We start from the raw sequence: 10,785 nt of genomic DNA, 5'->3' as shown, positions 1-10,785 counted from the left end.
GAGCAAGATTTAATACTATGGCCCATGTAATCAAAATTGATGGGCCCAAAAATATGGGCCCAATTTTTCGGGTAATTGTGGCCTAAGAACTGTAATTTCAATATTTTTAAAAATGAATGAATTTATTTTTTTTGTGAAAAAGTTTATGTTATTGACAATGAATTTTGGTGTATCAATTCTTATTTGTATCCAAATTTAAATGTTTTTAGAATTTTATTAGTGATCCTATATTAGGTAAAAATGGAATGCATGTTTTGTCCAAAAAGTTTATGTTTTTTTGGTAAAGTTTTCTCATTTGAGTTCGAACTCGGATGAGGAGATTTTGTCTCTTCTCACTCGGGTTAAGGGATTTTGTCTCTTCCCACGATATTTTTAATAATGTGGGAACCCTAGCTGTTAATTTTTGGATGCGTTAGCTAGGTAAATCTCCGTCCCACAGCACGAGTCCGCGACACATGAAAAAGTTGATGTTATTGATAAAACTACCGTTATCTTCGTTTTCCTTTGCGAAAACGCCATGCAGGGGTGTCAGAGCACGCGAGATCTTTGGGTCCGAAACCGGCACAAAGCCGCAGAGATAGACGATGCCATCGGAGATCTGCTCAAGAACCCGTCGGGTCCGTCACTCAACATCCTCATCAAGCTCATGCCCGTTGAATCTCTCGTCTTCGCCCCGTTCTTCGCCGCCCATGGAGGCTTCCTCTTCAACTTGTGGTGAGTTCCCCGAGAGGAAAAAACGCGAGGAGAAAGAAATCGAGATCGTCGGATCGAGAAAAATCGGACATCGTAACCCTCGTTGCCCTCGTATTGTGTTGCGCTGTTCTTATTGTATCTCGTTAAGTTAGTTATTTTATTTGAAATCGTTTAAAAATTCAATATTTATTTTCATTATTAAAAAAAGTTATGGTTTAATACAGAAATTAGAAAGACCTTTTTATGTTTATTTATTATCTGATAATTTTAAGGTTCATATATGTATTTAATATTATTTTTTTAACAAGTTTGTATATTAATATACAATATTCTCGAAAAAACATGAAAATTACGAATAGATGGGAACACCGGCCAATGTCTCTTCACCAAAATTTTATTTTCAATTTGGCAATTTTTATTACTTAAATCTCCAGAATCAATGCAATTTTTATTTTCTCCCATTTTTTTTTCTAATCAAATAACTGAAAAAAAAAGGAACTGGTTTCAGTTCCAACTGCAGATACCTAGCTACAAGCAGGTGCGACCACATTCGGCATGTGCACAAACACAATGGATAAAGGCGAGACCGTTATCGGATCCGTCGAGCTCACGGATCTCGGCTCGAGGGAAGGCATTTCGCCGGTCGGGCTTACGCTCAGGACGTTCCCGTTGAGCAGCACGCTCTGGCTGTGCAAATCCCCGTCTTTCGGGGTTAGATGGTACTCTTCCCTTCCCATCAACCCTTTCGAGACCCAAGGCCGCGGCAGCCCGGGAAACGCTCTTTTACGGGAGGATTTGCTCCCGTGCCTATGATGCACCGTATGGCGTAGAATCGAGGAGCCGTTGAACTCGACTCTCGCCTGGACCGTTGTGGTGTTGTCGAGGTTCATCAGTAGAACCGTTATCCCTTTCTGCGTAGATGAAAAACAACTGTTATTACCACTGGTTTTTTACTGCCTGTGGATTGAAAATTTGGTTCGAAACTTACCGATTGTTTTGCACAATGTGTGTAAGATCGTATCTTTTTCGAGCCCGAAAAGCTTGTGAACAATGCGTTTCTTCCCATGAGCCGGTGCCAGAGTAGAGCGCTGTGATTGTGAAAGCATTGAGATTTTTACTGGTTAGATGATAAAATTGGATGATTTTACCAATCAAACAATCCAAAGTTTGCATCTTTTTGATGATTTTCTTCTGGTTCGAAGCAAGTACTCCTTCGAACTTCTGGTGATTTGCCGGAATGTTTTGTATTTCAACTCGGGGTGGGCGTTAAAACCCGATACGTGCGGGTTTATGGGTACCCGGAATGCGGGTACTCAGCAGCGACGAGGCCAAGCACGGGTGGGACGAGACGAGGGATCTGGATCATGGGTACAGGTTCGGGTTTTTCTGTTGCGTGATGGGATACCCGCGGGTACCGGTTGATGTGCAAAATGACATTTATACCCCTAGCATTTTTAGGGTAATTCCAATAATACCTAAGTCTATTTCCGTGCAAAGTTACCATTATACTATGTAGCCTACATGTGTCAACAAAAATTTGCAGGTTTTCACGGGTTCGGGTACCGAGTCTCGCACCGTCGAGACCCAGATACTTCGGTCATAAAACCCGTGAAGGCGAGGCAGAAGCCGGGTGCCCCAAAAAACTCGGGTATCCGACCTGCCCCCCATCCTTCTCAATTCGTTTCAGTGGTTTTACCTGTAGTAGTCTGGATTCGGTGTGAAGTTAGTAGTATTGAGCAGTCCATAGTTCCCTCCGACCAGCGACTGCCTGCAGTACGTTTTCGTGTCATAGAGCGACGACATACCGAGCTGATCCAGGTACCTACAAACCCGTATGCGTACGTATACACAAAATATTATTAATACACTTTGGAAACGTTGTACTTAAAACATGATAGTATCATAGTGTACGCATCTCTTACCAGAAACTATACACAAATGCATTGGAGACAAGGTTGTGGCCGCTGTTATACGCTCCGCCCGCCTCACCGACCCATGCCGCCGCCTTAGTTGGCGAGCTCTTGATTACGTCCCGGAGGCTCCTAAACGTGTTAGCCTCTCCATCGAGGTAAGAAGGATCGAGGATCTTCTCCACCAGATGATCATCAACTCCTGATCCATCAAAGTTTCTCACCGAAAACATTGTTAAAATACTTTTACGAGAGGGTTTTATCGAAAACGTAAGGAAACATCGAAAAAACAACCAATATTTTTTGATTGTCTTTCTGTAAGATTCTTGGTCGAAAAACAGATCGGGTTTTGAGATTCGGGGCTATACCTGGACCGAGATTATAGATGTGGTGAGTTGCAGCGTCGAGGGAGTTCACCGTTTTATCCAAGTATTCTTTGAACCACGACGCGTCGAAGAATCCGCCCGGGCCGATCACCATTGGCTTGGAACTCACGTCTTTGTAAACTCTGTTCACTATGTTTCCGAGAGCTATGGTGTCTAGAGCGTACTGATTGGCCGAAACTCTTGCCCCGACCCCGTTTCCGCATAGCTCATTGCCTGATAAGAAAGGTAAACCGATTTTTTTCCGATCTTGAAGTCGCTATTATACATTCTCTTTCCCATGTTTTGGGGCGTTAAAAACTTACCGAGCTCCCATCCATGGATGGTGTAATTTTTCTGCGCCGTATACCGAATGAATGATTCAGCATTTGTATAGTCCCAGGCTCCGACTGCAGACCCATCTGGTTGAACCTTACGCCCGGAAAGAGCATTCAACCCGAAAACGACTTCAGCCCTGATCCGAAACCCGAATCAGCAGAGGCGTATATATGGCGGGATAATACCCGAAAACGAAGAATCTCGGCCTGTTTTCGTTACCCGGTTCTCTGAAAAAAGGCGTTGATCTCGTCCCATCGGCGCATCGGAAGGCATCCCTCTGTGAAACCAAAGAGGACGGAAGAGTTCCTAGTGAACGGAACACAAGGCTGCTTCAGCTCTGGTGTCTCATATACGACGATGTCTTGTAATGTCCCTCCCAGTCTTATCTTCAGTGGAGCAAAAGCTGTTTTCAAGGCATCAAATTAAGGTGAAAGGCACAAACTTTGGGAAATTTGTGAGACCAAATTTTTTTAAAAAAAATTCCATATAAATACTTAAATTTTTTATAAATTCCCAAAATTTTCCAAAATTCTAAATAAATATCCAGATTTTTTATAAAAAATCCAAATATACCCAGAATCTATTAATACCGTTAACTATTTTTTATTTAAAAAATATTTAAACTTTGAGTTTATTTGGAAATTTTCTAAAAGTCTAGGTATATAGGATTTTTAAAAAGTTCAATATTTATATGAGTTTTATAATTAAAGTATTTATTTGAGATTTTTATAAAAATGTAGTTACTTATATGCGAATTTACCAAAACAAAATGATGGGTCAATGCTATTGTGATAGGAAATATACAGAAATGAAAGTGGCATATATTAGATTAAGATTAGATTGTTACCTTTGATTGCATTTTGAAGAATGTTGTTGCTTAGGTCCTGTAAGGAAATCGATGTAATCAGTTTCAGAAAAAGATTTATTTTATTTTATTTTATTCAATCAAAATTACCAAAAATGCCACAAAAATGGGTTGGGGTGATAATGAAGTAACTCTAAAGACAAATAGCAGAAATGTGCATTGGGACCATTACTGATTTTAATATATGAGAGAAGATATTTATAATGTTTATTCAAATCATCTCAGAATCTCTTTGACCATTTGCAGAAATATCATCCTTTTTTTTTTAAATTGTGAAAAAAAATGGAACTGCAATGATAATGAAAGAAACTTATTCCAAGTGCACAAATTAAGTAAAATCAATTTAAATGAATGAATTTAATTTAATTTGTTCCTCACAAATTGACCTGCATTTACTATTGTTATAGTATAAAATTATAAATGGTGTTTGGCAAGAATCTTCCCAAAAAAAAAACAAAATCATCTATAGAATTATAATTACAAAATATCAAAGAAAAAACTAAACATCTATTTTCCAACACTGCACAAAAAAAAAAAAAAATAGATACTTCAGAGAATCAGATTGCAGATTTCATCTATATATCACTAAGAATTCACCTTTTTATGGGTAATTATATTATTAAAAAAATAACCCATTAATTATTCAGAGTTCACAGAAATTATATATCTAAATCCATTTCCCACAAAGAAAAAAAAAACACAAGTGCATAGTTCTTAACGGAAAAAAAAGTTAAGAAATGGTCACAAAGCTAAAAAAATCTCCTCCTCTTCTGAAAAAATTACAAAATTCCAAAAAAAAAATAATCATAACAAAAACAATTACCAGATTGAGGAGAGAAGCATGGTCCCAACTACAAGTGCCGTAGTCGCATTTCTCCGGCGGCCACCAATCCAACGTGGCACATACGAAGTCGCTGTCGGTTCTTCCCACGGCGGCTCTTCCGTCTACGTACACCGTCCCTACGCCGCTATCCACGGAGGAGCTCTCGCCGGAACATATAACTCCGGCAAGCACAAACACCCACAGGAACAAACCCATTTGCCAGATTCGCCGAGAACCCATTTCGTATTTTTTTTGGGTTAGTGTGAAGGAAAAAAAAACAAAAGGGGGGTTCAAAAGCCTCAAGATCTGAGGTTATGTCTTTATATGGAAGACAGGAGAAAGTGAAGAAAAAAAAAAGTTAAATTATTTTTTGTTTATAATTTATTTTTATTTTTTTGGTTGGTCGAGTTACTCCTTCACGTGGAATAAAGTATTCATACGTGAAAGGGCAGAGCAAAAAATAATATATAATGACAGACAATCAACTTACAATATTTAAATGTGACTCCTATAATAAAATTTCAGTTCCAATATTCAATATCGAATAGAATAAACACCAAATTAAATTCAACATAAAAGGTGATTAGTTATAATCTTTTAAAATTAGAATTAAATACAATAAAAATTTGAGCATAATATAACAATGATGAAAAAAAAAGGAATAAAAACAAAAGGATGAAATAATGGAATGGATTGGCTACCTATATCTTTCTTTCTATTATTATAAGAGGGTTTTCATTTCTAAGGCACGGGATACAAGGATTTCTAGAATTTCTTAATTAGTTTTATTTTTTATTTTTTTAACATATATATATATATATATATATATATATATATTCGTAGTTGATGGATATCAAATCCTCATCCCGTTTTAAACAGGATGTAGTTTAGATTTCTTCCAAATTTTAAAATTTTTTAAAAAATATTCCGTCACATTTTCATTAATATTCTATTGAAGTTGATATTTTTTAATTAAAGATGAAATTGAAAATTTTCTAAAATCATCTAAAAAATCTAAAACAATATATATTAAGTAACAAAAAAATATTAAATAGTAAAATATTTTCTACAATGACATCTATTAAAAACGAGATCTATTTTTTTTAAAAAAACATAGGGAGTATCAATCTACTAGAATTACCAAATCAATCTATTGCTATTATCTTAGATAGAATTTAACATGATCGTGTAAGAGAAAATCATGTTAGGTTAATGCACAGTAATTAATCTCGTACTTTGAGTCCAAATCAAGGAAATAAAATTATTTATCTAATATATATACACACATATCTATTATTTATTTAAATTTAAATTTACTGATTAATTAAAAAAAAGAAATTTGTCGAAAAAAATATCAAATTTGTGCCGCAGTGAAGATATTTATCACTTCTCGGAATTCGAATGTAACTAAGCATCATTCATCATTCTCAACAACAAAATGAGTCTCTTAGAAGATTAAAACAAAAATTCTCTCTAGTGAATCTAACATCTATGGCGTCTATAAAACTAGGGGATGTTTCGCTACGGTTTTTTGGAATCGACCCGTAGTGAACAGAAAAATATGGTATTTTTTTAATCGAAGCGTTCAAACTTTTTGAACGGTATTTTTTTTAGAAAACTAAATTTTTCGTAATCAAACCGAATCTAATCAAATTTTAAAAATTCGAAAAATTAATTTTTTTAAGAAGATCTAAAATTTTCTAAATAAAAACCAGAATCGAATCAAACCGAATATAATATAATAAATAACTGATTGATATATATTTTTGTAAAAAAAAAAAAAAACCGAATCTGACCAGTCCACCCTACATAAAATAACTTTTTTTTTTTGCAAAACAAACATAACGCCTGAAATCTTTTCAATCTTCATTAGGAGCTTCCAATATTTGGAGCAATATAAAATTTCACAAATTGGCCGAAATTTCAATTGGAAAGACAAAATTTCAAACTTTGCTAAGGCTCACATTTCTTACAACTAATTTTGAAAGCCATAGTCTAACTTGGATGAGCTATCGACATCATTAAAATCCTTTTTAAAAATAGGGGTTGTATGTATGTATCTATGTATGTGTAATAATGAAATCATACCATCGTGGTTATGGTCGCTCTACCAATTATTGGTTTCTTGTCTGCTTTTACCCTATACTTATTAGATCCTCTAAATTTTAAAGTTAAATAATAAATTTGGGGAGATTTCACTATCCATTCACCATCCGGATGCATATATTAACTGTTAACTGCAAGGGTTTGGATAATGCTGGCATGCCATAAAAATATAAATGATAATAACAAAAATAAAGTTTATTATAATTTTTTATTTACATAAAACAATTTAGATCATTATAAAAACAACCAATCAAATCAGGATAATACGCATCTTGCAAGCCCTAAAAGAGCCTGTCCAAATAGATACAAAATCATTCCTCTTGATAAATTTATTTCTATTTCAACTATTAAAATATCATTCCTCAGCTGCCTTGAACAAGACCTGTCCGAATGGGTACATTATCATCCTCGGATATATTTAAACAAATTTATTTTCTTTTTTCATATTTATTACACCTAATTCAATAACACGTTTGATATTCTCTATCATCATCATTGTTATTATTGTAATTATTTTTAGAAGAAGAAGATAAATAATTTGCCACGTACGGGATTGTTGTGTATTCCACATATTTTTATGGTGGAGGCTCATATCATCATCAAAGAAATAATTTTTGTTGTATTTAATATTCAAACGCTTATTACCCTTTTTTTTTTATAACCAGGATGGTTCTCCGAATTTTCGGTCCGACTACATCCACCCTAGATCTGGGACCAGTCTTTGTATATGGATCATTTTGGTTCAGAAATTACATCTCTCTCCACTAGTAAAATCGAATCCAGAACATTGAGGACGACTTTGTCATCTCCCGGCCACTGATATTACCCTTTCATATTAATGACATGGAGGTTGGAGTTTATTAATAAACTCTCAATGAGGACCGTATTCAAAGAAAGACCTAATCCGATAATATAGAGTCTCTCTCTATATATATATACATATATGTGTGTGTATATATATATTGGTTGGTTGAGATTTAGTTATAAGGTAACCTAATACCATATCTAATTTTTGTTTGGACCTCTCTCTTTTTCATGTGTATGAGCTGTTACAAACCTTTGGATCGAAGACGAAGCTAACAACAAGTGTTTTCAGTACTTGTCCCCGACCAACCACAGAGACTCCGCTTCCGTTGGAATTAAGAAACTGCATAATTGTAGAAATTAATAAACGGATTTTAATGGAAAAATGGCCTGACCAACCATAAATGATAATTTATATTAATGATTTTATTTGTCACCCGTACATATTTTATATTTTTTTTTCGATCTATTATGAATTTATGGCCGACTCCTTAGCCCAACCTCGAAGAGCTTTTGGGCCCAACCTCTTTGATTTATAGTGACGAGGAACACGGTCCATGCCTAAACCCATCCACCATAATAAAATAAACAAATGATCCATCTCACATCTCTCACTAGATTTACAATTATTGAAGTTCGGCATCATTAATTAGGCCAAGAAAATTAATAATTTAATCTACAATCTTACATCTTAGAGAGGACCAACAAGGCGAGCGAGATGGTAGGCGAGGCAAAAGGGTCGAGGGGGATTTACGTGGCCGAGATGAGACGATAGGGGTCGACTCGGTCGAGGACTCGAGGCATACCTGGTCCGGAGGTGAAATTAACCTCGACCTCTGAGCGAGGCAGCAAAGTCTCAATTCAAGATTCAAGAATGTATGATTTCGGTTCGAAACCAAAATCAGATCAGTTCGAAACCCGGGACCACGGGTACTCGGGTTTCAAGTAAAACCACCATCCTTACCGGTCGGTCTCAATTTACACCTTCTCTTTATATCGTGTATTATCTTGTAGTACCATAGACATTATATTAATATTATATATTACAAAAAATATTATATATTACAAAAAATGTCTTGCATGGAATATGAAATGAAAAAAAAAATCCAATAAAATAATCTTTGTTGAGACACGACACGAGTTCACCTCCTTAAATTCCACATTGCCTTAAAAAGACTTTGTACTTGAACACGTATCACCACCTCTGTCTGATTATTCTACAAAACGACTTCTACTTAAAGTTCATCTTCTTCTTCTTCTCTGATCTCTGAGATTCGCCATATGGACGTCGAGGTCAAGCTCCGTCTCCTCACGGCAGCCACGTATCACCGCCTCACCACCGTCCTCGCTCCCTTTCACCTCAGGACATTACGTCAGCATTACCTCTTCTTCGACACCCCTCGGAACGATCTCTCATCCCGTGACCTCGTTCTCCGTCTCCGCTTCCAAAGCTACGTCGGTTCATCCCCGGCTTCCCCTCGCGGCGTGATCGACCTCAAGGCGAAACCAACGCTCGTCAATGGGATCTGCAGGGTGGAGAAAGACGAGGAGGATATCGATCATGGGTTTGCAAGAGAATGCATGGTTTCGCCATGGAAGCTCTGCTCTTTGGAATCTAGGGTTTTGAAGAGGGTGAGGAGAGAATTAGGGTTTGGTGATGGATCTGATAATCTAGGGTTTGTCTGTTTAGGTGGGTTTGAGAATTTGAAGTCAGAGTACGAATGGGGAGGCGAGAGACTCGAGGTTGACGAGACGATGTACGGATTCGGGACTTGTTACGAGATCGAATGCGAGACCGGAGAACCGGAAAGAGTCAAGACGATGATTGAAGGGTTCCTTAAAGAGCAAGGTATCGAGTTTTCGGATTCAGATTCAACAAAGTTTGTCGTTTTCCGGTCGGGAAAGCTGCCCTAAACGAGGTTAGATCTTTGATGTGTAGATGTGCTGAATCGCATATTCAATGTCAACCCGTACGGGCAGACGAATTTATGTAATATTTCTCTACTCAACAGATGTGTCGAGGCAAATGACTAAGTTTATGTAATGTGTTTTAAATAAAAATATTGTCGGTAGCCTTCGCCAACATACATGACATCGTGGGCCATTTAGGGTAAGTTTCCAAAAAAAAAACACGTGGTTTATTTGGATAATCGTTATAATTATTTGGATATTAATTTTCGAAAAAACTCTTGCACGGTTTACGAGGGACTTCAGTCACAAACCAACACCACATCATACTTTGACTAGACATGCATTGGAAGTTTGACTTTGACTCTTCTGGCATTTGGAATTTTTTATGGGTTTTTTTACTAGTGTATAAATTTCGTAAAAGTTGTGTAGATGTGGAAAATATTTGGTCCTAAATTTGTGATATTATAACTATTTCGTGGAGTTTAATTACGAGTTTCTTTGGGATCTAACGTTTAAATTCATTGTTTTCCTTGTTTTAGTTTGAATTTCTTCATATCCTAGTAAAAGAAAAAAAATTATGGAGAACCCATGATTATGGGTACTAATAGTCCTTGGACTGAACGAATTTATTATTTTTCTATATATTCAAATTGGCATTCGGTATAATTATATCTACATATAAATATCACAAATTAATTTGCATCCAATAAAAAGCGAAAAAACTAAATCGAACTATTCAATAAACCGAATATTGAAACGTTCATCCCTGAATATATTTTAATATATTTTATTTACTCCCCGAATAATGATATTATCGTTAGATTATCTTGCAAGTACATTTTTTTTTATCTCGACCAAAACTCATAACCTCAACAATCTCCTTGTGGGTTTCGTGGTTATATAAAACTTTTCAAATCCATATATATATATATATATATATATATATATATATATATATATATTTTTGTTAGT

At 35.9% G+C, this 10,785-nt stretch overlaps 2 protein-coding genes across 2 annotated transcripts; one reads left to right on the top strand and one right to left on the bottom strand.

The window, feature by feature from the left end:
• Positions 1–1,078: 1,078 nt before the first annotated feature.
• Positions 1,079–5,314, bottom strand: LOC104808955 (heparanase-like protein 3). The gene is made up of 9 exons (XM_010534814.2): positions 4,993–5,314; positions 4,152–4,188; positions 3,524–3,707; positions 3,292–3,440; positions 2,972–3,202; positions 2,616–2,805; positions 2,390–2,515; positions 1,682–1,781; positions 1,079–1,604 (listed from the first exon to the last, which is right to left on the bottom strand). The coding sequence occupies exons 1-9, from the start codon at positions 5,230–5,232 to the stop codon at positions 1,218–1,220; spliced, it is 1,644 nt and encodes a 547-aa protein (XP_010533116.1). The 5' UTR covers positions 5,233–5,314; the 3' UTR covers positions 1,079–1,217.
• Positions 5,315–8,996: 3,682 nt separating this feature from the next.
• LOC104808954 (triphosphate tunel metalloenzyme 3) lies at positions 8,997–9,978 on the top strand. Its single transcript, XM_010534813.2, has one exon. The coding sequence runs from the start codon at positions 9,184–9,186 to the stop codon at positions 9,814–9,816; it is 633 nt and encodes a 210-aa protein (XP_010533115.1). The 5' UTR covers positions 8,997–9,183; the 3' UTR covers positions 9,817–9,978.
• The last annotated feature ends 807 nt before the right edge of the window (positions 9,979–10,785 follow it).

This window comes from Tarenaya hassleriana, unplaced genomic scaffold (genome assembly GCF_000463585.1).
Source record: "Tarenaya hassleriana unplaced genomic scaffold, ASM46358v1 Cleome15, whole genome shotgun sequence".
Lineage (NCBI taxonomy): Eukaryota > Viridiplantae > Streptophyta > Magnoliopsida > Brassicales > Cleomaceae > Tarenaya > Tarenaya hassleriana.
Note: the sequence above shows the minus strand (reverse complement) of the source record. Positions and strands in the feature narration are given on the sequence as shown.

Bases quoted from the DNA above. Each gene is read 5' to 3' on its own strand.
- LOC104808955 (XM_010534814.2), bottom strand. From the start codon at position 5,232: ATGGGTTCTCGGCGAATCTGGCAAATGGGTTTGTTCCTGTGGGTGTTT. The intron at 4,189-4,992 runs GTAATTGTTTTT...ATTTCCTTACAG, and splicing joins ATGCTTCTCTCCTCAATCTG to GACCTAAGCAACAACATTCT. The intron at 3,203-3,291 runs GTAAGTTTTTAA...CTTTCTTATCAG, and splicing joins CATCCATGGATGGGAGCTCG to GCAATGAGCTATGCGGAAAC.
- LOC104808954 (XM_010534813.2), top strand. From the start codon at position 9,184: ATGGACGTCGAGGTCAAGCTCCGTCTCCTCACGGCAGCCACGTATCAC.